This window comes from Electrona antarctica, assembly GCF_951216825.1.
Source record: "Electrona antarctica genome assembly, chromosome: 24".
Taxonomy (NCBI): Eukaryota; Metazoa; Chordata; class Actinopteri; order Myctophiformes; family Myctophidae; genus Electrona; species Electrona antarctica.
In genome coordinates, this window is record NC_136803.1 from 1,041,036 (window position 1) to 1,067,980 (window position 26,945).

General features: G+C 46.6%; 1 protein-coding gene across 2 annotated transcripts in view; it reads right to left on the minus strand.

Annotated features, from left to right (window-relative positions):
* arhgap1 (Rho GTPase activating protein 1) overlaps positions 1–18,089 on the minus strand; it is a 22,859-nt gene extending 4,770 nt beyond the window's left edge. For both annotated transcript variants that reach the window (XM_079494940.1, XM_079494939.1), the window contains exons 1-8: positions 18,008–18,089; positions 10,721–11,072; positions 9,629–9,724; positions 8,401–8,488; positions 6,874–7,005; positions 5,728–5,814; positions 4,179–4,277; positions 1,818–1,925 (exon numbers count right to left, since the gene is read on the minus strand). In XM_079494940.1, coding sequence (XP_079351066.1) covers positions 1,818–1,925; positions 4,179–4,277; positions 5,728–5,814; positions 6,874–7,005; positions 8,401–8,488; positions 9,629–9,724; positions 10,721–10,844 — 734 coding nt within the window. In that variant the 5' untranslated portion in view covers positions 10,845–11,072; positions 18,008–18,089. The remainder of the gene's footprint in view (positions 1–1,817; positions 1,926–4,178; positions 4,278–5,727; positions 5,815–6,873; positions 7,006–8,400; positions 8,489–9,628; positions 9,725–10,720; positions 11,073–18,007) is intronic.
* Between the last annotated feature and the right edge of the window lie 8,856 nt (positions 18,090–26,945).

The following is a 26,945-nucleotide window of genomic DNA, read 5'->3' on the forward strand; positions in this document are numbered from 1 at the left end:
ACACACACACACACACACACACACACACACACATTTAGCGACGCCCCAGGCGCTATCCCGGATGTAGCTGAAGTAGCGTAACTATTTGAACAGAGACTGAGACAGAGACTTAATTTGGGTTACATTAGTTAATAATTTGTGACATTTCATTGCATAATAGTTGAAAGCTGTTTATTTTATATTATTACTATTTACAGTTTAAAAGGACTTTAAGGAGTTAAAAATAATTGATTTATTTACAGTATATATTGATTTCATTTAGAATTGTTATTTCTATTTGTATTCACTAATAAGCGATTCTTAAAACTGCATTTCCCATGATGCTAAGTTGTATCTAGAGCCGGATATCCGGTGAGAGAAATGCCGGGTTTTCGTTAGTTTGTTGTTGATGCATGTGGAGAATAGCAGCCAGTAGCCGAGAGAAACCGCGTATGACAAAATAATACAAAGGATTAATTTTCTGCACTTTTCATGTACCACCTTTTTTCTTATATAAACAAGTAACTTCATCCCCATATCCCGACGTCCTCTTCAGCTTCTTTTGAACGTAACAATTACATTAGAGACCTCCGTGTATGCCGCTGAGGGTGTTAAAAAGACCGTTGAGGTGTGAGAGTGTAGGGCTGTCAACACCAAGCAAAGCACTAACTACTAGTACAACAATATATGTAATGTAATAGAGCTAGCAGTGACTCCATCCATCCATCCATGGTTCTGAAATAGAACTAGATTTATAGTTTCTAATGTATTGTGCTTGGTGCATATGTAGCAGAGTGGCTCACAGCCTGATGGTGGCGCTATAGTGTAGCAGAGTGGCTCACAGCCTGATGGTGGCGCTATAGTGTAGCAGAGTGGCTCACAGCCTGATGGTGGCGCTATAGTGTAGCAGAGTGGCTCACAGCCTGATGGTGGCGCTATAGTGTAGCAGAGTGGCTCAGAGCCTGATGGTGGCGCTATAGTGTAGCAGAGTGGCTCAGAGCCTGATGGTGGCGCTATAGTGTAGCAGAGTGGCTCACAGCCTGATGGTGGCGCTATAGTGTAGCAGAGTGGCTCACAGCCTGATGGTGGCGCTATAGTGTAGCAGAGTGGCTCAGAGCCTGATGGTGGCGCTATAGTGTAGCAGAGTGGCTCACAGCCTGATGGTGGCGCTATAGTGTAGCAGAGTGGCTCACAGCCTGATGGTGGCGCTATAGTGTAGCAGAGTGGCTCACAGCCTGATGGTGGCGCTATAGTGTAGCAGAGTGGCTCACAGCCTGATGGTGGCGCTATAGTGTAGCAGAGTGGCTCACAGCCTGATGGTGGCGCTATAGTGTAGCAGAGTGGCTCACAGCCTGATGGTGGCGCTATAGTGTAGCAGAGTGGCTCACAGCCTGATGGTGGCGCTATAGTGTAGCAGAGTGGCTCACAGCCTGATGGTGGCGCTATAGTGTAGCAGAGTGGCTCACAGCCTGATGGTGGCGCTATAGTGTAGCAGAGTGGCTCACAGCCTGATGGTGGCGCTATAGTGTAGCAGAGTGGCTCACAGCCTGATGGTGGCGCTAGTGTAGCAGAGTGGCTCACAGCCTGATGGTGGCACTATAGTGTAGCAGAGTGGCTCACAGCCTGATGGTGGCGCTAGTGTAGCAGAGTGGCTCAGAGCCTCAGCCTGATGGCCTCAAAAGTCTAATATCTCCCCCAGGTCGACAGGGATGTCCCTTTGGTCTAGTGGTTAAGATGTTGGACTTTCTCGTGGGAGACCCGAGTTTGAATCCCGGGCGTTACACCCATAAGACCTGGGGAATGAGGGGAACTGGTGTTTAGGTAGTGGGGTGACTTACAGCGGCAGAGGGACCCCGAACACCTGCTCGGGGAGCGGGGGGCTTCGAGCAGGAGACATGGGGGGCTGGGAGGACGGCTTGATGGACGCTCTCAGCTTGTTGTCATACCTATAGACACAAAAGTACACTATTGATACACAATGTACACCTAGCCTGGGCACCATTCCATTTCGGATTCATGAACCGGTCGGGAGCGGATGATATCGCTACGTTATGTTGTAGTAGTGTTTTGTAGTCAGCAATCTTCCGGAACTTCCTTTTCCCTCAAACCGTTATTCTTCCGGTTTGAAGGAAAAGGAAGTTCCGTTTGATTGTTCCTGCCTGATGACTAAAAAACAATACTACAACATGACGTAACGATATCATCCTGATGACTACAAAACAATGACTACAACATGATGTAACGATATCATCCTGATGACTACAAAACAATGACTACAACATGACATAACGATATCATCCTGATGACTACAAAACAATGACTACAACATGACGTAACGATATCATCCTGATGACTACAAAACAATGACTACAACATGACGTAACGATATCATCCTGATGACTACAAAACAATACTACAACATGACATAGCGATATCATCCTGATGACTACAAAACAATACTACAACATGACGTAACGATATCATCCTGATGACTACAAAACAATACTACAACATGACGTAACGATATCATCCGCTCCCGACCGGTTCACACGGCACTTTTGGAACAGAGACCAGGCTTTCCTCTGAGGTGAAAAGCCTGGTGAGGCGAGGTTAATGTACACCAGAGGGTTTCAACCCGTCTCTTACCAACGTCCATTATATATTCGGCTTTTGAGCCACAGACCAGCATTTGATTACATTTAGCCTCTCAGAGCCAAAACTAAGGATTGCAATTTCGTCAGGTCTAAATGTGCTAATAACATTTAGTTGAATGTGTTACTCAGTGACGCGCGCTGGGATGGTCAGCTAATAACTTACTCTGTGACGCGTGCTGGGATGGTCAGCTAATAACTTACTCTGTGACGCGTGCTGGGATGGTCAGCTAATAACTTACTCTGTGACGCGCGCTGGGATGGTCAGCTAATAACTTACTCTGTGACGAGCGCTGGGATGGTCAGCTAATAACTTACAGTGACGCGCGCTGGGATGGTCAGCTAATAACTTACTCTGTGACGCGCGCTGGGATGGTCAGCTAATAACTTACTCTGTGACGCGCGCTGGGATGGTCAGCTAATAACTTACTCTGTGACGCGCGCTGGGATGGTCAGCTAATAACTTACTCTGTGACGCGCGCTGGGATGCTCAGCTAATAACTTACTCTGTGACGCGATGGGATGGTCAGCTAATAACTTACTCTGTGACGCGCGCTGGGATGGTCAGCTGATAACTTACTCTGTGACGCGCGCTGGGATGGTCAGCTGATAACTTACTATGTGACGCGCGCTGGGATGGTCAGCTAATAACTTACTCTGTGACGCGCGCTGGGATGGTCAGCTGATAACTTACTCTGTGACGCGCGCTGGGATGGTCAGCTAATAACTTACTCTGTGACGTGCTGGGATGGTCAGCTAATAACCTACTCTGTGACGTGCTGGGATGGTCAGCTAATAACTTACTCTGTGACGTGCTGGGATGGTCAGCTAATAACTTACTCTGTGACGCGCGCTGGGATGGTCAGCTAATAACTTACTCTGTGACGCGCGCTGGGATGGTCAGCTAATAACTTACTCTGTGACGCGCGCTGGGATGGTCAGCTAATAACTTACTCTGTGACGCGCGCTGGGATGGTCAGCTAATAACTTACTCTGTGACGCGCGCTGGGATGGTCAGCTAATAACTTACTCTGTGACGCGCGCTGGGATGGTCAGCTAATAACTTACTCTGTGACGCACGCTGGGATGGTCAGCTAATAACTTACTCTGTGACGCGCACTGGGATGGTCAGCTAATAACTTACTCTGTGACGCGCGCTGGGATGGTCAGCTAATAACTTACTCTGTGACGCGCTGGGATGGTCAGCTAATAACTTACTCTGTGACGCGCGCTGGGATGGTCAGCTGATAACTTACTCTGTGACGCGCTGGGATGGTCAGCTAATAACCTACTCTGTGACGTGCTGGGATGGTCAGCTAATAACTTACTCTGTGACGCGCTGGGATGGTCAGCTGATAACTTACTCTGTGACGCGCTGGGATGGTCAGCTGATAACTTACTCTGTGACGCGCTGGGATGGTCAGCTGATAACTTACTCTGTGACGCGCTGGGATGGTCAGCTGATAACTTACTCTGTGACGCGCGCTGGGATGGTCAGCTGATAACTTACTCTGTGACGCGGGCTGGGATGGTCAGCTGATAACTTACTCTGTGACGCGCGCTGGGATGGTCAGCTGGTCACACTTCAACACGTCCTCCAGCTCACTGAGGTAGCTCACGTAGTTGATCTTCCTGCCAAACTTAAAGCTGCACACACACACGCAGGACGCGCACACACACACACACGCACACGCACACGCGCACACACACACACACACACACACACACACACACACACACACACACACACACACACACACACGTTCAGTCTTAGAACAATACCACCTTGTAGATAGAATGGGAAAATGCGAAAAATCACGTTCAAGTATTTTTTCCTCGGAGACCGTAAGGGCTATAGTTACAAAACTTGGAGGGATAATTCGTAATACTTACTAAAATTAATTAAACTTATAATTATATCGGTCGGCCTCATGGTGGCGCTATAACAGCCCACTTTACGTTTTGGCTTATAACTCTTGAACCGTAGGTCGTAAAATCAAAATCATTTTTTCCCTGGATTCCTTGGGTCATGACGCATCTCCATATAGGCCACGCCCATTTGCGTCAGGATAGATTTTCCGCCATTTTGAATTTTCTTCAAAACACACTTTAATTTTCGGATTCTACAGATTATGTCCGAATCTCACAAAAATCGGTACACATGATCTCTGGACCTATCGGACCGCGTTTACATTTTTTTTTTCCGTATCGTTCGGCCTTAATCGTCGTCCGAAGTTAGCGGGAGGGGCCTATTTTACAAAAAATGCCTAAAATCACGAATGGAACGTCCAATCCATCCCAAATTTGAATCAGATGTCGCGGGTGGTTTAATCAACCAAAAGCCAAAAGCGATTCCATTTTCATCCATAGGGGGCGCCGCAAATGCGAAAAATGTAACCGTTTCTTGCAGAAAAAATATTTTTGGGGGGATAAATCCCCTCCGAATTACTTACGCATGATCGCAGGGGTGACGCGACATTGTAATTGGCTGGCAATATCAGTGGGAGGGGCATATGTAAGCTACTGCGGCAACCACACTTTGCAATTTTTTAAAATTGCGACCTTTCTAGTTAAAGATGTAATTGTGTTTTTATAAATAGAACATGTAAATAAAAACTGCATTTCCATTTGGCTTCTTAAACAAAAAGGTCCACCGGGGCCGATATGACACGCAATTTAGATAATCTAATAGCTTTATGCTTTTTATGAGCGGTGATGATCGTGGCGCGTTTTGAGCTCGTAGATCGGCCACGTTTCCACCATTTTGGAAAATCCATGGAAACGATTATGCAAAAACTATTTCTGATAATCTCAAATAATTGCGATTAGACGATTGTCATAATTGTGACAGATCTAGAGATTACACACATGCACGCACGCATCTATCTACAAGCTCTCAGCGCGTCTGCAGCACTGTCTGTGAGATGCATTGAGAGCTTGTAGATCTAGGCTACTTTCGCTGCAGCATGCTTCCACGCTGGCTTCTATGGAAAGAAAAGACTGAACTCAGTGGCAGAGACAGAGACCTTTAATCCATATACAGCTACTGCAATTACCATTAACAATAATATGAAGGTATATTAATAACTATAATAACCTGATAAAAGGTTTGAAGAGGATCAGAAGAGTCTTGATAAACATGGTGGGATGAACGATGTACAGAGCCTTGATGTTCTTCTTGTACCTGAACACACACACACACACACACACACACACACACACACACACACACACACACACACACACACACACACACACACACACACACACACACACACACACACACACACACACACACACACACACACACGCGTGAGTTCATACACAAAACTCTTGCAATTAGAAAGAAACCTGCTGAATTCTATAAGATATGGGAGACGTTCTTTCTTGGAGTTCATTAAACATGGTAAGGTCTAAGAAGCTTTAGATTAATAATAGGAGATATATAACGGGTCATAATGTTATCTTATGTTGGTCTCTAAAACCGCAAACACAACATATAAACATGCTGGTATACTGTATTGTACACAACACTGATGAATGTTTATTATTGTATTAACTAATGTGGAATTGAATATGAATTAAATGTAGTCCTAATATGTAATTTAAGCTTCATTTAAGTTTACAACACGTCGCGCTGTGACGTGTTGTAAGCTTGTAGATTAGCCTATTTTTTGGTGCAGGACACACGTCTATAGAAGACAACGCGCCGACTTCTTTATGACTGAAATCAGTCGTGGCGACTCTGAGGACTTGAATCCATGTGTGCAGCGACTTTACTTGCGGTCAAACTCCCTGTAGGCGTCTGGCAGCCACCCAGAGAGGGCTTGTTTTACACCAACTTACTTGCGGTCAAACTCCCGGTAGGCGTCTGGCAGCCACCCAGAGAGGCCTTGTTTTACACCAACTTACTTGCGGTCAAACTCCCGGTAGGCGTCTCACAGCCACCCAGAGAGGCCTTGTTTTACACCAACTTTACTTGCGGTCAAACTCCCTGTAGGCGTCTGGCAGCCACCCAGAGAGGGCTTGTTTTACACCAACTTACTTGCGGTCAAACTCCCGGTAGGCGTCTCGCAGCCACCCAGAGAGGCCTTGTTTTACACCAACTTACTTGCGGTCAAACTCCCTGTAGGCGTCTGGCAGCCACCCAGAGAGGGCTTGTTTTACACCAACTTACTTGCGGTCAAACTCCCGGTAGGCGTCTCGCAGCCACCCAGAGAGGCCTTGTTTTACACCAACTTACTTGCGGTCAAACTCCCGGTAGGCGTCTCGCAGCCAGCCCAGAGAGGGCTTGTTTTCGCTGGTCAGTCCATGGTGGAAGTAGATCAACGTGTAGTCGCTCTCCACGTACTTATCCAACGTCTCTTTGAGGTACCTGCGGGAAGTGATACCGGTCCGGAACATTACATTCTAGATAACAACCTCATCGTTAACATCCCAGGTGAGGAATTTAACCCATTTTGACCTGAGATCAGATTCTAAAAATGTCTTCTAAATCCTGACAGTTTTCTGAAAAAGCTGTTTCTATGTCAGTCGTTCTTCGATTTTTCAAAAATATCAGACCTACAAGCTCGTAGCGCGATCTGCTATTTTTTAATAGCTAAAGCATAACATAATGCTAACACCGAAAGGGGTTCCTGCCCAAAATTGGGATAAGCATCAAGATGTGACTGATACATCGAAACGTTGTCGCTTTTTTACTACCCTGATAATAAAATAAGGACTTAAAGTGTCTGAGTTGCTCCAGTCCCTCCTTTCCTCCTGTAACCTGTCCTGCCTCTGAGATGCACCAGACTGGCCTGCCATAGGCTAGAGGCTGCCTCTGAGATGCACCAGACTGGCCTGCCATAGGCTAGAGGCTGCCTCTGAGATGCACCAGACTGGCCTGCCATAGGCTAGAGGCTGCCTCTGAGATGCACCAGACTGGCCTGCCATAGGCTAGAGGCCTCTGAGATGCACCAGACTGGCCTGCCATAGGCTAGAGGCTGCCTCTGAGATGCACCAGACTGGCCTGCCATAGGCTAGAGGCCTCTGAGATGCACCAGACTGGCCTGCCATAGGCTAGAGGCTGCCTCTGAGATGCACCAGACTGGCCTGCCATAGGCTAGAGGCCTCTGAGATGCACCAGACTGGCCTGCCAGGTGGTTGGAAGTCCCTTCCGCTTACATAAGTTGAGACTTTGCGTACGCCTGTAAGGTCGTCGAGGCTAGGGGCAAGTGCTACGACAAGTGCTACGAGCTAAGATGGACTCTGAAGAGGTGAGTTTTCAGACTACGGCAGAAGATTGGGAGTGAGTCTGCAGTTCTGATTGCAATGGGAAGTGCATTGTGCATGCGTAAACAGTCTAGGATTGTACCGACTTCAGTGTGGCTGTGGGTAAGAAGTCTATAGGGTTGTACTAACTTCAGTGTGGCTGTATAATGAATTGCATTTTTATAGCACTTTTCCAAGTGCTCAAAGCGCTTTACAACGGTTCATTCATTCATACATTGGGAGGTGAAGCGGCGAACAGTCGACGCCAGCGTCCTCACTTCCCACATTCACACACCGACGGTGGCGAGCTCACACCGACCGACTCACTGGAGGCAATGTGGGGTTCAGTGTCTTGCCCCAAGGACACTTCGACATGTGGACAGGAGGAGGAGGAGCCGGGATTCGAACCGCCGACCCACGGATCATTGGACGACCTGCTCTACCTCCTGAGCCACAGCCGCCACAACTAGACTAGACCACAACAACTAGACTAAGCAGTCTAGTTGTACTAACTCACTTCAACAGCTTCTGATGGTCCAGCTGGTGATGCGGAGGCATCCTGCACGCGTTAAACACAATGACCTTTCTGCCAAAGTTGTCGTCGCCTGGAGACACAGACGGAAAGGAGGAGACACAGAGCGAGAGTGACAGAATGTTAAGAGAGAGATGGACACACACGCACACACACACGCACGCACACGCACACACACACACACACACACACACACACACACACACACACACACACACACACACACACACACACACACACACACGCTCAAATTGCACCTTTCTAAACTAATGTTATTGTAAATATGGAACATAACCTACTGTGAAGCTGTTCACAAAAAGTTGACCTAACTTTGCTACTACAGTGAAAACTGCCGTTTGCTCTTTCTTGCACTCTCTTTATTCTATCCCTTTCATTTGCCGTTTGATCTCATCGATGCTGCTGCGTTGTCTGACGGAAGTCACACAATAAAGTTGTACTCTTATGTACCTGTACACGAGACGGAACAATACAGTTTTACTCGGGGCCGGTCCTGAGCAATCTGGCGCCCCAAGCAGGATTTCTCGCTTGTCCAAAACTCTCTCAACCTCAGATCAAATGCTTGGCTGTGCTATGTCGTGTAACTAACCCAACACAATCCGAGTCTGGGGGGGAAATAAAGCCTTGCGTTTTCTGGACCCTGGCCAATCAGCAGCAGCTATCCCGCCTCTAGCTGCTAATGATTGGCCAGGCCGTTTTGTGGCCGGGCATCAAGTCTGCCTGAGAGTTCCCAGATGGGAGCAGGAGGGGGGAACCCAGTGTACTCTCTGCTGCCCCATCTGGCGGAGTCAGGTTACTTGGAATGACCTACAGACCAGACTCAAACTGGCTGCTGTGATTCCCCTAGTGAGCTTTAAAAGGATTTCCATGGGTACACTTCCCAAACATTGCTCCTGCTTTGACGTATAGCAAATGTTGGTTCTCTTGCTTTTAAGGTTTATAAGCAGAATTCGTTGCTTAGTTTTATTTATTCATTAGTCTTTATTGGTTGCGTTATTAGACGTTCCTGTTCTCCCTTTGAGCTTCTTCGGTAGTGGTACTGTATTTATGAACATTGCATGTCTGTGCTGTTATTGTCTCATATTTATTGTTACTGGCAGAGCCGTGTTATTATTTCGCTTCTTCTCTGGGCCAGTTAATTTATTTTACTGGTTAAATGAAAGTTAAATAAAATAATTTATAAAAAAAGATTCACCTGCCACTTCTATGATGTGATGCCTGGCGATGTCGTAGAACTCGTGGTTCCAGGGGAGGTGAGGAGAGGTGGCGTCCAGGCGGGAGATGTCTGTCTCTGAAAGACAAACATATACAGTACAGTAAGCACACGCAGGAAATAAACACAGGCTGGCACACCGAAAGACTCTAAGTCAGTGGTTCTCAAGGTGTTTGAGGTCTCAGAGAAAAGGGTCTTTGCTAAGTTACTTGTTATGTGTAGCGTTTACAGAGTTATATCACTTATATGGATCGTTTGGTGACTGGTGACGTTGATTAATGATTAGGTTATTCATCGCAGCCAGCTGGGTTTAACGAGATAGCTCAGTGCAACATGACGAAAACCTGACGCTTCAGCTATCGTGTGATAATCCGATAAAACATTTAAGCATACAGTATATGGGAAGTTAAACTGGTTAGAAGCTGATTTGAGGCCAGCCAGCGGTAGCAAGTCTCTAGAACCACCGTTCACTTCTCTCTGCTGTGCTTGTGCGGCCTGCATGTAGGGCATTAAGCAACTAGTCGACTAGTTTACTAGTCGACTAGTTTACTAGTCGACTAGTAAATCCACTAGTCGACCTTGTTGGGACTAGTTGACTAGTTGATAAGAAAAAAAAGGAAAAAAAAGTTTATATTTTTATTTTTTTCCCCCGATTTTGTAGGCTTCAAGATCAGGTAGATTATAGTTATAGTCACCAATGTACACAGTTTTTAAATGTACAAATATTTATTTATTTTTTTCTTCTTTTTTTAACATAATAGGTGGTTAAACAACTAGTCGACTAGTAAACTAGGCAACTAGTAGAAATGACTAGAAGTGAATGCCCTAGCCTGCAGTGCGTGCTGCTGAAACGCCGTTGAAAGTGCACTGTGCCTCCACTCCTCCTCCTGCTGTCACTAGTGAATCGCCTAGCGCAGCCCTCTTCATAATAAATACATACATGTATACACAATCACATTACACAAATAACAGAATTGCTATTTTTATTATAATAACATTCTTTTAAAAAAAAAAAAGAAAAGAAAAAACAAAGGGGGTTAGGGGGGGCGGGGGGTATGTCAGACAGACAGGTACCTGACTTGCTGCAGACAGACAGGTCGGGGGGCCACTGGGGGTCGTCCATGGGGGACAGTTTGAGTGTCTCTATCTGAGGAGTGGGCGGGTCCTCGGCCAAGTCCACCAGGAGGTCCGACGACATGGTGACTCACTGCAGCGCACGCACACACACACACACACACACACACACACGTGCACGTACGCACGTGCACACACACACACACGCAGGCTCACACTCAAACGGTCATATAAGAGACTAAACACGTATACACACACACACTGCTACATGCGCAGACATACACGCACACACACACACTCGCACGCACACAAACACACACACAGATGCGGTGTCCACAGAGCTGCAGGGATCCTGGAAGACACAATTGATATAAAACTATTATTAATTATGATGTGAAAACATTAAAAGGACAATATTGTCTGTCATTCCATTTCTACTGCTGTATGAGGTCATGGTGTTACATCAACACATGATGTATGAGGTCATGGTGTTACATCAGAGACACATAGAAAGACAGAGAGAGAGACACAGAGAGAGAGAGAGAGAGAGAGAGAGAGAGAGAGAGAGAGAGAGAGAGAGAGAGAGAGAGAGAGAGAGAGAGAGAGAGAGAGAGAGAAAGAGAGAGACAGAGAGAGAGAGAGACAGAGAGAGAGAGAGAGAGAGAGAGAGAGAGAGAGAGAGAGAGAGAGATGAACCAGAGGAGAGAAAGAGATGAACCAGAGGAGAGACAGAGACAGAGAGAGAGAGAGAGAGAGAGAGAGAGAGAGAGAGAGAGAGAGAGAGAGAGAGAGAGAGAGAGATGAACCAGAGGAGAGAAAAGAGAGAGAAATCCATCGACCGAATTTAGGAAGTTTCACTTCCCCAAAACAGGAAGTGAAATTCTCTTCATGTAGCCTAAGATGTGTCTCTGCTGTACGTCGTTGCGTCATCCCTGTGGTCACTCACAACAAACAACAACGCTTGTCAAGATGATGTAGACGACACCGGTAGCGACATATAACTACCTGAGGCCGCATCGGTGTCACCATATAGCTTTCAACAACTTTAACCATTATTTTAAACTCTAGCTGTCGAAAAATAGCAGATCTACAAGCTACGAGCTTGTAGCTCATGGCCTCAGAAACACAGAGATGCACAGGGACTGACCGACACATGGCCTCGGAAACACAGAGATGCACAGGGACTGACCGACACATGGGCTCGGAAACCCAGACGTTTTTAGCCAACAACACATGGTCCAAAAATATGTTATAGCAGCCCATGTAACGCCCGGGATTCGAACTCGGGTCTCCCACGTGAAAGTCCAGTATCTTACCCACCACTAGACCAAAGGGATATCCCTCTGGACCAGGGGGAGATATTAGACTTTTACGAGAGTAATGGCTGTGCGGGATCATATTTGATCTTGAAACAGGCCTCCCTCCAGATTCCTAAGGCCACCCCTGCGTACCCACATTGATTTCTTTTGACGTGTGCGTGGGTTCTGCGCAGACTCTTCACTATGGCAGCGCGATAGCTCGCTTTCTCTCTCTCCCCCCCCCCCTCTCTCTCCCCCCCCCTCTCTCTCTCTCCCTCCCCCCCCCCCCCCATCTCCACCCCCTCTCCCTCTGATGTGATGTTACGCATAGTGACAGCATGTTGCTTTAAATAACTCTCTACTAACTGCGTTTAAGGGTCTTCAGTTCAAATGCAGTACGTTTCTAACAGACGGAAAGGCAAGTGAGCTTTTACTGTTGGAAAATAACTGTTAACTGGTTGTCTCCACCAGGCCGAAGGCATGGGGACTGGGAGAGAGTATGTTGTGTTGTCTCCACCAGGCCGAAGGCATGGGGAGAGAGTATGTTTTGTTGTCTCCACCAGGCCGAAGGCATGGGGAGAGAGTATGTTTTGTTGTCTCCACCAGGCCGAAGGCATGGGGAGAGAGTATGTTGTGTTGTCTCCACCAGGCCGAAGGCATGGGGAGAGAGTATGTTTTGTTGTCTCCACCAGGCCGAAGGCATGGGGAGAGAGTATGTTTTGTTGTCTCCACCAGGCCGAAGGCATGGGGAGAGAGTATGTTTAGTTGTCTCCACCAGGCCGAAGGCATGGGGAGAGAGTATGTTTAGTTGTCTCCACCAGGCCGAAGGCATGGGGAGAGAGTAAGTTTAGTTGTCTCCACCAGGCCGAAGGCATGGGGAGAGAGTATGTTTAGTTGTCTCCACCAGGCCGAAGGCATGGGGAGAGAGTATGTTTAGTTGTCTCCACCAGGCCGAAGGCATGGGGAGAGAGTATGTTTAGTTGTCTCCACCAGGCCGAAGGCATGGGGAGAGAGTATGTTTAGTTGTCTCCACCAGGCCGAAGGCATGGGGAGAGAGTATGTTTTGTTGTCTCCACCAGGCCGAAGGCATGGGGAGAGAGTATGTTTTGTTGTCTCCACCAGGCCGAAGGCACGGGGAGAGAGTATGTTTAGTTGTCTCACCAGGCCGAAGGCGTGGGGAGAGAGTATGTTTAGTTGTCCCGAAGGCGTGGGGAGAGAGCATGTTTAGTTGTCTCCACCAGGCCGAAGGCATGGGGAGAGAGTATGTTTAGTTGTCTCCACCAGGCCGAAGGCATGGGGAGAGAGTATGTTTAGTTGTCTCCACCAGGCCGAAGGCATGGGGAGAGAGTATGTTTAGTTGTCTCCACCAGGCTGAAGGCATGGGGAGAGAGTATGTTTAGTTGTCTCCACCAGGCCGAAGGCATGGGGAGAGAGTATGTTTAGTTGTCTCCACCAGGCCGAAGGCATGGGGAGAGAGTATGTTTAGTTGTCTCCACCAGGCCGAAGGCATGGGGAGAGAGTATGTTTTGTAGTCTCCACCAGGCCGAAGGCATGGGGAGAGAGTATGTTTTGTTGTCTCCACCAGGCCGAAGGCATGGGGAGAGAGTATGTTTTGCACTCCGTCCGTGTGTGTGTGTGTGTGTGTGTCCGTCCGTGTGTCCGTTACCAGCTAATCTCCGGCACAGTTAACCTGGTCGATGCCAAATTTTCCACACACACTCCCTGGATGCAAACGATGAACCTCTGCCTCAAATTTTCCAGAACGGCCTGTTATAGCGGCACCAGGAGGCCGACTTTTGAAAAACATTTTTGTTTGGATATTACTCCTCCAGATTTGTCCAGCAGCACTCGAGTACAACATCATAACCACTAGACCAAAGGGATATTATCCCTCTGGAACGGGGTCGATATTAGACTTTTGAGGCTATGATCAGAACAAATAACTCACATTCCTCCAAGGTTTACAGTGCCATCTCATATTGTTTACAGACCGGCAGGCTGAAGCACATGACCAAAAGAAAGCTGTCTGTGAACCACAAGCACTTAAACCATACTCACATACACATGAACAATGGACAGTCAGTCCAAGATGACATGCTAAAATAGCCTAGGATAAGGATATCATAACTGAATTATCCATAACTAATACGTATTGATTTGATCACAAACTCTATGTGCACAAAAAAGTGCACATAGAGTAGAGATATGAGAGATACCTGAAAAATACCAAGAAGTTAGTATGACGCGTTGCAGCCTGTCCCTACAATCTGTCTCTATTACCAGTCCCGTCTCTATACATACATAAGAGCTATTTACAAGAAGCTCTGCTCTTTCCTTATATGGACTTATATGGACATTTTCTCTCCCTGGCTGGTGATTGTTGTAAAATAATCTGAGTCCCTCTGCCTCTCTCACGAGTCCCTTCCTCGATGACAGGAAGAACTAGAACCAAATGTATAATCCATTTACATTTAGGCCTGACGACGTCAAAATTTGAAGAAAAAAAATCTTCCAATTCCTGACAGTTTTCTGAAATACCTCCTGTTTCTGTATCAGTGGTGCTCAATATTTCATATCAAGGACCCCAAAAATGATATGTAGGACCCCCATCTGAAAGTATGTTATCCCCCTCAGAAGCAAAGATTTGAGTTAAGAACATTCGCTCTGAAAGAACGTACATTCAAAGATTTGTGCCGCATTTTCACGATTTTTCAAAAATAGCAGAGTGCTCTGCTATTTTTCCAATAGCTAAAGTACAACATAATGCTTAAAACACCAAAAGGGGTTCCCGTCCTGAATGGGATAATCTGAGTCCCTCTGCCTCTCCACGAGTCACTTCCCTGATGACAGGCAGAGCTAGAACCAATGTATACTATATCGACCAACGCCACTCACAGAGGAGTGGAAATGTCTTCTGCTTTCACAACCATTTGCCCCACAGCTCGTTGTGAATGACGCAACCTGCTGCTAAATGGTAAATGGTGCATAGCAGTGCCTTTATCCAATTGTGCATTTCATTCACCCATTCACACACACACATTCACACGCCTTTACATAGACTGTGCATTACATTCACCCATTCACACACACACACATTCACACACCTTTACATAGACTGTGCATTACATTCACCCATTCACACACACACATTCACACGCCTTTACATAGACTGTGCATTTCATTCACCCATTCACACGCCTTTACATAGACTGTGCATTACATTCACCCATTCACACACACACACACACATTCACACGCCTTTACATAGACTGTGCATTACATTCACCCATTCACACACCTTTACATAGACTGCCACTGATGTAAATAGGTTTTCAATGTAATGAGTCCCGGGATGCAGGGATGGTCTTTTAGAAATGAGTCCCATAGGCAGGGACATTTTATGAGTCCCACTCATAGAATGGTTGGTTGGTGCCTTGCATGGAGGAAACCATGCAAGGCACCAACCTGCACATCAGGAGCAATTAGGGGTTCAGAGTCTTGCTCAAGGACACTTCGACACTAACTCTGGGGGGAGCCTGCAGGGATCGAACTGATCCGGCCACTTTACCCCTGAGCCACCGCACCGCATACTACAGGTATTTGGAATAAGGAGGAATCTATAGAGCGTACCAAAATCTCCTTGAGGGGGCGTCAACATTATGTGTCACGTGGTAGCGGCCGCCGGCCACCATACTTGTGGGATTGTCTGGTTTGTTTACACAGTGAGCAACTATCCGTGTGCGTTCTTTTTGAGTGGTGCAACCACTCCAAGAAACAGCAATGTCCCTATGTCCCTATGTCACAACCTATGTCCCTACCTATGTCCCTATGAGTACCAGTAAGGGAAAAAGTGGCGCTGTTGTGCTAGAAACCGAGAGAGAGAGATAGTGTTGCACTGTTGCCTGCTAATTACAGAGAGAGAGAGAGAGAGAGAGAGAGAGAGAGAGAGAGGTGTCTGCTAAATGCTAATTCCCCCACACAGTAACTCCATCATTTCTCGACCGTTTCGGATGGCTCGCCAGAACCGGACTGGCACCCTGGGCGCGTTCCTGTTTGGTGTGGACGTTCCGGGGACCCCCACATGGAGTTGCACCACTCAGTTCACACGGGTGTGATTTTTTTAAACACCAGAGGGAGTTCAACAAACGACGTGCAAACTGACATCTCACAATACCGACTAGTTCGCATAACTCCCTCCCCCCCGCTAGCACCTAAAGAAAGGTACAGATCCCACAAGGTCCACAAACAGGACTAACCTCTACCGACTGACAACCTTATTATTATTTATCACGATACGATATTTAGCACCACATCGTCCACCCCGAAACCCTGTGTGACTTCCTAATGTCTCCCCGTCAACAACTCCACCAGCTACCAACAATACAATGAATTGCATTTTTTTATATAGCGCTTTTATAGTGCTGAAAGCGCTTTACAACGGTCCATTCATTCATACACTGGGAGGTGAAGCGGCGAACAGTCGACGCCAGCGTCCTCACTTCCCACATTCACACACCGACGGTGGCGAGCTCACACCGACCGACTCACTGGAGGCAACGTGGCAACGTGTCTTGCCCAAGGACACTTCCACATGTGGACAGGAGGAGGAGGAGGAGCCGGGATTCGAACCGCCGACCCCAACGATCATTGGACGACCTGCTCTACCTCCTGAGCCACAGCCGCCCGAATACAATACAATACAATACCATCTGAATGTGAACTGACTGACTGACTTATTGAATTGAATTGATCGATTGTAATTTGTATTTATAATTTGTAGAATGAGTCAAGTTCTAAAGAAAGTGCAGGTCAACTATACTGAGGATAAAACCAGATAAAGACTTGTTTATGTCACTGTCACACACACACACACACACACACACACACACACACACACACACACACACACACACACACACACACACACACACACACACACACACACACACACACACACACACACAACCAGTGGTCCTTGAGGGGGTTCCAGGTGGTCCCCAGATAAATGTAGAGTTGGTAACCAAATGGACCCTTATAGATCTTTAACTCTTGGTCAATTTGGTTTCATATTACACTCTCAAGAGTTAAATTATTGCTAAACATCTGCATTACTTAATTTACAAGTAGTCTACACAATTAGAGAATGTAGAAGAATTGTTATTTTGATCAACGTTTGCCTGTTGTCTCTCTTAATGGTACCAACATCAATACAGCATGGAATTGTTGGACAAAATCTTATCCAACTATAACAAAATATTCTTTAGCTTTGGGTCTGAGAGGCTAAATGTCATCAAATGGTGGTCCGTGGCTCAAATGGGTCTGAGGCTAAATGTCATCAAACGGTGGTCCGTGGCTCAAATGGGTCTGAGGCTAAATGTCATCAAACGGTGGTCCGTGGCTCAAATGGGTCTGAGGCTAAATGTCATCAAACGGTGGTCCGTGGCTCAAATGGGTCTGAGAGGCTAAATGTCATCAAAATGTTTTGACATTTAGCCTCTCAGACCCATCTGAGCCATTTATTTATTCTGCATTTGATTCAAATGCAGAATAAATAAATGCTGGACGTTAAAATGAAAAGGGTTTAAATTAAAACCACTGATAAAACGTCAGACGGATCGTCGTTAGCATAGAGAGAGAGAGATCAGAATCTAAACAACAACAAACATGGATATTTTAATATTATTCATGTAGTTATATGTTAATGCGACTCCAATCCAGCCTTTTATAAAACGCCAACGGTGTGTTATTGGTCAAATTAACAACGATAATAACAATAATAGATGATTATTAGTTGTAATTAGGTCGATTATAAACGATAACGTGTTGAAGCTCAGAATGTTAGCCGTCAGTGCGGATACAGAACGCCAGGTTAGGTTTAGAGAGGCTACATTCACTGCATTGTTTAGATGAAACAAATGAATGTAGTAATAATAGATGTAATAATAGTGGATAATGTGACCCCAGAGTTGTGTTTATTCAGTGTTTTTACCTGAAACAGGGCTGGTGTTTTTAGGGTGCTCTGTTGTGGTTGTCTTTCTTCTTGTTGCTGCTTTGATGTGACTGAATGCTGCTGTTGACCAGCGGGTTGCCAGATTGCGTGACGGAAACAAGCAAAAGCACCAGGTCTACGAAAACAAGGCTCAAAATAATTTAAGCCACTCCACAACATTTTGCACTGTAAATGAATCTAATGTTCATGTTTGAAAATAGCAGATCTACAAGCTTGTAGATCTTGTAGATCTGCTATTTTCCAAAAATGATTATATATAAATAATTTTGCTATTATTCTCAGATGGGGTTCCGCAGACAAATACATGGAGGTGAGTGGCGGTCCATGACATGAACATGTTTAAACATTGGTTAAATTAACTACACTTTAGAAACACACTTTAGTTACACAACCCCCCCCCCCCCCTCCCCGGAACCACTACCCAATATTCGATTCGCATTAAGCAACTTTACTGTCAGAACGAACAAGCCCAGAGTCGCTTATAATAAGCCGACATGGCAACATACTGCTGTTGACAGGAGGGGCAGTGTTGCCAGATCGTGTGAATTCTATGAATACAAGCCGAAAAAAACCGAGCACTGATTGCCATTTGAAAATAGCAGATCTACAAGCTCACAACGCGTCGTGGGCTTGTAGATCTAAAACTACAAATAAAATGAACAAATAAGCAATTTGAAAGAAAAAACAAGCCCATAGTTGCGAAGCGGACATGGCAACACCAGGTTCCGGGTACTAGCATATATATCTTTTTTCTCTTCAAAATAAAAGTGAGAAAACAAGAAAATGTCATGTTTAACCTTTAAAACCTAAAATGAAAAAAGAGAACACAGACCTGTTTTTATATCTTCTAAATGTCTGTAAACATTGTGACAACATGTTCCCATGCAGTTGTCTAAGTGCCCACATGTGTAGGCCAGTGGTTCCAAAAGTCCGGGGACCCCCAGGGGTCCTTGAGGGAGTTCCAGGGGGGACTCAGCTAAATGATCATTTGGAACCAAATGGACCCTTATGGGTCTGTAACTCTGAGAGTGTACGCTCTCAGAGTTAAATTAGCATTGATTTTACAATATAAATTGGGGGTCCCAGAGATAGAAATGCTATTAAATGGGGGTCCGTAGACTAATGCATGTCAACATGGGGTTCCCTGGCATATCTTTTCAAATGGGGGTCCGCGGGGCTAATTAGTGTAAATTTGGGGGTCCTTGACATGAAAAGGTTTGGGAACCATATAGGCTATATTTTACATCACGTATCAAATATCGTGGGTCAAATATAGTGTTTTTAACATCACTTGTGCCTAATAGTTATGAATAATAATATGAATTAGCTTTGAAGGCCTGTGTGTGTGTGTGTGTGTGTGTGTGTGTGTGTGTGTGTGTGTGTGTGTGTGTGTGTGTGTGTGTGTGCGTGCGTGCGTGCGTGCGTGCGTGCGTGCGTGCGTGTGTGCCCGCGTGCGTGTGTGCCCGCGTGCGTGTGGGCGCGTGTGTGTGTGTGCGTGTGTGTGTGCGTGTGACATGATGAGATTGAGACCACAGTATAGCTGTTCCACTGTGTTACGGCGTTACGCTATACCATGGCTCCCCCTAGTGGCCGTTTATGGTCTGTGCACCGTCCATGAAACTTGGTGTAAATCAGGCATAACCGATTGTTGGTATTTAACTGTTTTCATAATGTTTAAAACGTCATTCGCTTCGTGCCGTGTTGTGTGCTTGTAGGTCTGATATTTTCACTACTTCTTAAACGTTTTCATTGATTTATTCAATGAAATTATTGTTTTGCACCAGTGCTTCTCAAAGTGGGGTCCGGGGACCCCCAGGGGTCCTTGGGTGGGTTCCGGGGGGTCCCCAAATGCAGCATCACAATCGTTTGAAGCACAAGACTAGACACCAGCGCGTTTTCATGTTGTCATTCATGTGTAGCACTGCAGAGTGGTTCAGAGCCTCAGCCTCAGAAGTCTGGTCCACAGGGATCTCCCTTTGGTCTAGTGGTTAAGATGTTGGACTTTCCCACGGGACACCCGAGTTTGAATCCCGGGTGTTACATGAAATGAAATTAAATTAAATGATTACTATATTTACCCAGGGTATCTGGGCTAAGCTCAAGAACTTGTTTCCAGCCAGGCCCTGCTCATAGAACATTTCATCGTAGTGGTTCAATGCCTTGTTCAAGGGCACTTCAGCGGTGGTAATTTTAACGTGTCGGACCGCTAATTCGAACTGGCGACCTTCCGGTATCAAGACCGCTCTGCAATCCGTTCGGCCACCGCTGCCACATTGGTGCAGCAACCCCCGGAATCCGGTTTCCTAGTGGGAGGAGCTGAGTGTAGCAGAGTCGCTCAGAGCCTCTGCCTCAGTGTTCTTCTTTTCGTTGACTAAAACCGAGACGAAAAATGTCCGTCGACTACCTTTTTTCCACTGACGAAAACGAAATGGAAACTAGATAAAAACTAAGCCATGATGACTAAACCATGTAATGGCATTTTTTATCTCTGGTCCGTCCCCCAATTTTGTATTGTAAAATCACTGTTAATTTAACTCTGAGTGTACAAATTAGGGTCCATTTGGTTCCATTTGTACACTCTCTGAGTTACAGAGCTGTGCAGCAGTGGCCTAAAGGTTAGAGGTGCACCCTTGTTGCCGAAAGGTTGCCGGTTCGATTCCCTGGGCAGGCTGGAAAAATCTGGGTCGGGAAGAGATTGTCATCACTCACCCAACACTGCTGAAGTGCCCTTGAGCAAGGCACTGAACCCCCACCTGCTCCAGTGGAGCTGCTTAGTGGCCAACAGTATCAGACTGAGGTTGTACAACAGTATCAGACTGAGGTTGTACTGGTCAGCTCCCAGGTTGTAATGTGTCTCTATGTGCAGGGCGTTGCTGAAAATGAGCACTTGTGCTCAGCTACTACCCTGGGTAGTACAACATTCTTTATTGCCGTAACTGTTATCTTTATAGATAGAAGTATGCTGCATAATTTAGTATTTCTATTGAGTTCAACGTAGCCTTCTAATTTAGTACTTCTATTGAGTTCAACGTAGCTTTGCCGAGCCATGAGGCCCATAGGGCAGGAGCCTATCTCCTGTTTCTGTAGCCATGAGGCCCATAGGGCAGGAGCCTATCTCCTGTTTCTGTAGCCATGAGGCCCATAGGGGCAGGAGCCTATCTCCTGTTTCTGTAGCCATGAGGCCCATAGGGGCAGGAGCCTATCTCCTGTTTCTGTAGCCATGAGGCCCATAGGGCAGGAGCCTATCTCCTGTTTCTGTAGCCATGAGGCCCATAGGGCAGGAGCCCTTCTCCTGTTTCTGTAGCCATGAGGCCCATAGGGCAGGAGCCTATCTCCTGTTTCTGTAGCCATGAGGCCCATAGGGGCAGGAGCCTATCTCCTGTTTCTGTAGCCATGAGGCCCATAGGGGCAGGAGCCTATCTCCTGTTTCTGTAGCCATGAGGCCCATAGGGCAGGAGCATATCTCCTGTTTCTGTAGCCATGAGGCCCATAGGGCAGGAGCCTATCTCCTGTTGCTGTAGCCATGAGGCCCATAGGGCAGGAGCCTATCTGCTGTTTCTGTAGCCATGAGGCCCATAGGGCAGGAGCCTATCTCCTGTTTCTGTAGCCATGAGGCCCATAGGGCAGGAGCCTATCTCCTGTTTCTGTCGCCATGAGGCCCATAGGGCAGGAGCCTATCTCCTGTTTCTGTATCCATGAGGCCCATAGGGGCAGGAGCCTATCTCCTGTTTCTGTAGCCATGAGGCCCATAGGGGCAGGAGCCTATCTCCTGTTTCTGTAGCCATGAGGCCCATAGGGCAGGAGCATATCTCCTGTTTCTGTAGCCATGAGGCCCATAGGGCAGGAGCCTATCTCCTGTTTCTGTAGCCATGAGGCCCATAGGGCAGGAGCCTATCTCCTGTTTCTGTAGCCATGAGGCCCATAGGGGCAGGAGCCTATCTCCTGTTTCTGTATCCATGAGGCCCATAGGGGCAGGAGCCTATCTCCTGTTTCTGTAGCCATGAGGCCCATAGGGGCAGGAGCCTATCTCCTGTTTCTGTAGCCATGAGGCCCATAGGGGCAGGAGCCTATCTCCTGTTTCTGTAGCCATGAGGCCCATAGGGCAGGAGCCTATCTCCTGTTTCTGTAGCCATGAGGCCCATAGACATACAAATAAAAAGCATTTCAACACATTTCAAATAAAAGCTAAAACAAATTTCAAATAAAAGCTAAAAAAAATATCTAATTGATCTAAAAACAGTTACACATTGTGTATGCTCACCAAGGTTTTAAAACAATGCAATTGTACCAATGTGGTCAATTGTAGGTACATGTACAGCCCCTGGACATAATGCTAGTATGTGGCCCCCAATCCAACCCTTGATGCTGAGCGTTAAGCAGGGAGGCTCTGGGTCCCATTTTTAGTCTTCTGTATGACCCAGGCGGGGATCGAACCGCCAACCTCCCAGTCTCAGGGCAGACAATCTAACCACAAGGCCACTGAGCTGGTGTTTGAGTTAAATGTAGCCTGTATTTTTGTTAAAATGAAATATCTATCTATATATGCACCCACGTCTCTGTCTGTCTGTCTGTCTGTCTGTCTGTCTGTCTGTCTGTCTGTCTGTACGTGCGTGCGTGCGTGTGTGTAAGGCTGTAATGTACGTAACTCGAGAACCGTTCGCCCCACAGACTTCAAATTGGACCCACGCGTTCCACACAGGGAGGGCAGTGACCGGTCGGACACACGGTTGTGGAGGACCGCCACAAAAGGGCTCTGAAAGGATCTTAAGTGAAGTCAACGTTTAGTTAAATTAACGTAAATGCTTCAAGGGCAGGAATTTGTATTTGAGTTCACTTCACTCAAGTTATTTTTTTAATCACAAACTAAAACGGCCATAGCCGTCATGACATAATGTGATGAGGTCAGCACATTTTGGGCATATTTGGGCGAGCTGTGGCTATGGCCGAATTTGGCCCAAGGAGTGTTTTTTTGTGCAAAACGAATTCTTACAATGGATTCGGAATCATGAAAACCCCCCAGTTTGCCACGTCACCTGCTACTTAAAGCAGTGGTTCCCAAAGTGGGGTCCGGGGACCCCCATGGGCCAGCTAAATGATAGTTAGGAACCAAATGGACCCTTATGGGTCTGTAACTCAGAGAGTGTACAAATGGAACCAAATGGTTCCATTTGTACACTCTCAGAGTTAAATTAACATTGATATATATATATATATATATATACAAAAATTGGGGGTCCCAGAGATATAAATGCCTTTAAATGGGGGTCCGTCGACTAATGCATGTCAAACTGGGGGTCCTTGAAATTAAACGGGTTGAGAATCACTCCTCGAGCCGTAAAATCTTCTCTTATGGAGGTTAGGGTTACCTCTTCAAATGGCGGTCCGCAGGGCTAATTAGTCTCAATTTGGGGGTCCTTGACGTGAACAAGTTTGGGAACCAGTGACTTAAAGCATGATGAAATTATGATATATATATATTTTTGTCTTATACCCCAACTTTCAACCCCTGAATTTACCATAATCCACTAAGTATGTCATTAGGGTCCATTGGAGCAGCAGTACCCATACTCACCACAAGATGGGGCGCTAGTCCTTCCTTTTGTGAACTGAACAGTTGTAGCGGAAGGTCATGCTGTGTGTGTGTGTGTGTGTGTGTGTGTGTGTGTGTGTGTGTGTGTGTGTGTGTGTGTGTGTGTGTGTGTGTGTGTGTGTGTGTGTGTGTGTGTGTGTGTGTGTGTGTGGGTGGGTGGGTGGGTGGGTGGGGGGTGTAGCAACTCAAGGCCTGTGGAGTCTTGACCTTTAAACCCAAGGGTCACAAACCCTGACCTATCACCTTCTGCCAATCATTCTTCAGTCCTTCTGACTCCTCCCCCGTTCTGGACAAGAGAGAGAGAGAGAGAGAGAGAGAGAGAGGCTGGGCAACTAGGGCCACTATAGTTCCACACTCACTCCAGATGGCCACTATAGTTCCACACTCACTCCAGAAGGCCACTATAGTTCCACACTCACTCCAGAGGGCCACTATAGTTCCACACTCACTCCAGAGGGCCACTATAGTTCCACACTCACTCCAGATGGCCACTATAGTTCCACACTCACTCCAGAGGGCCACTATAGTTCCACACTCACTCCAGAGGGCCACTATAGTTCCACACTCACTCCAGATGGCCACTATAGTTCCACACTCATTCCAGAGGGCCACTATAGTTCCACACTCACTCCAGAGGGCCACTATAGTTCCACACTCACTCCAGAGGGCCACATGTTGCATACTGTCGTAGCAAAAATAGCAGATCTTTTGAGCTTGTAGATCAGCTATTTTTGCTATATTTGAAATCCTGAATTATTATAGGTTTTTTTTCTATTTTTGAAATCCTGAAAAGTAACATTAATTTGTATTTCAAATGCATTTAGTTATAGTTATGTTAACTGTATGAACTAAATACAAATACATTGGACATAAAAAAAGACAATAATACTAGTCATTAAGCTACATTATATATAGACTGATGTTTGCATGTTTGGAATTGTAACAGCTGAAATCAATAATATATCAGTATTCTGATATTAACCTGAGGGCCACACTATAATTGAAGGTGGGGGCCGCATGTGGCCCCCGGGCCGCATGGGGGCCGCATGTGGCCCCCGGGCTGAAGGTGAGGGGCCGCATGTGGCCCCCGGGCCGCATGGGGGCCGCATGTGGCCCCCAGGCTGAAGGTGAGGGGCCGCATTTGGCCCCCGGGCCGCATGGGGGCCGCATGTGGCCCCCGGGCTGAAGGTGAGGGGCCGCATGTGGCCCCCGGGCCGCATGGGGGCCACATGTGGCCACCATAGTTGCCCATGTATGAAACTGACTGACTGACCAGGGATGAGTTAGGGTCACTATAGGTCACATTTGGGGAGCGCCCAGCTGGTGTGACCTCTTGTCGTTCGTTTGGTCAGTGCACTCGGTTCGTCGTTCAAAATACTCTCCCCAGAAGGAAGTTATTGTTGTGACTGTCCAGTGTGAGTGCGTCACTGACCGACCCTACTCAGAAGGTGGGGTTGTCCAGTTGTCCAGTCCACGCATAATTATAGAAAGAAGAAAAATCACACCTGTGTGAAGTGAGGGGCGCTCATTTATTAAAGTCTAACTCATGTTGACGAGGTGATGTAATGGTGATGTGAAACAAACGGTGCAACACAAACATTAAACGCCATGAACAATAAAGAGAGACAATATGACGTAATTTGGCACATTATGACGTAAGTTTTCCCTTCATTGTCAATGGCGTTTACAAAACAAACATTGAACTAAAGACAAACATTACACCTGTGTATAGGAGGGGCTATCGCCCCCCCAAAAAAGGTCAGGGTACAGCACCTTTTTTGTTTCTGTTTGTTTTCTTCTTTCTAATCATTGGTTCGGCCCAAAATATTATTGTCATGATTTGTCAACTGGGCTGTTGTGTTTGTCCAATTAGGGGCTTGAAAGGTCTTTAAATAAATGTACTTTTTGGGAAACGTCTATGGGAAAAAATCAGACCTGTCTGAAGTGAGTGGTGCGAACAGCGTCCCCTGTTGGTACCCTAAACATACATAGGGACACAGGGACGGACAAAGCTGGGCATTGGAGTGGCTACACCATAGAGTATTAAAAGAATAGAGACGTCGGAGAACCTCACTGGGGGCTTGACTAGTGATTTTTATGAAACAAACACTTTACAGATTGAAAGAGGATAATTCAAGCTTTCCCTACAGCTGCAATGTTGGTGATTTTGACGTTGTTTAATATAATTAGAGAGGACTTTTCTGTTTGGATGAATGGGCTGTCTATGGGTAGTGTCACCTTGCTGGCAAGATTGCTGCTGTCTGAATATGGAGAATGGCCCACATTTATCAACGCGGTGTACACCCAAATTTGGGTGTACACCGCGTTGATGAATGAGGTCCTAAATGTGTGTGTGTTGTTTTAACTGGCCGTCCGTAAATAAGCCACCCTTAGATCTTGACTCCGCCCACCTCAAATTCTTGGAGACTGACTTTCGAGTGAACTTTGAACCCTGCCCAGCGGGGCTGTGTAAATGGAACACACGCGCGCGCACACACACACACACACACACACACACACACACACACACACACACAGCGGTGGCCGAACGGATAGCGGCGCGGTCTAGATACCGGAAGGTTCCCAGTTCGAACCAGCCGTCCGACACGTTAAAATTACCACCGCTGAAATGCCCTTGAACAAGGCATCAACCACTACGATGAAATGTGTTCTATGAGCAGGGCCTGGCTGGAAACAAGTTCTTGAGCTTAGCCCAGATACCCTGGGTAAATATAGATTTCATTTCATTTCATTTCATTACACACTCTCTACAACAGTGGTGACCCCCCAAATCGTATTTGAACTGGGGACCTCCCCCCCGCAGCAAATAAAATAAAATAAATTTGAATTTGAACTATATTGGTGACTGGTTCTCAATACCATGGGGTCCTTGATGGGGTTCCGGCCTAGCTAACCAAATGGACCCTTTGAGTATACAGATGGAAGCTCTCAAGCTCACAATGCGTTGCATTTTGAACTTCTGTGGATCAGCCATTTTCAAAATGTTTGCCTCTTTTCTTTCTTACTTTATTTGACATTATTAAGGGCTCTATTTCCGCCCATGCTAAACCCCTTATCCCCGTCTGATTGGATAAGAGCGCCCATCACTTCACACAAGTGTTATTTTTTGTATTGACATTTATAAAGTCGCATGGGGGGGGGGGGTTAGAGAATCCACTCCCTGCTTGAAGGGGAACCCCCCCACCCCCCCCCCCCCCCCCCCCCCCCACACACACACACACACACACACACACCTTCTCCAAACCTTAAACTAACTTCCGGGGCAGGCAGGCAGCAGGCTGGCATTCCTCTCTCTCTCTCTCTCTC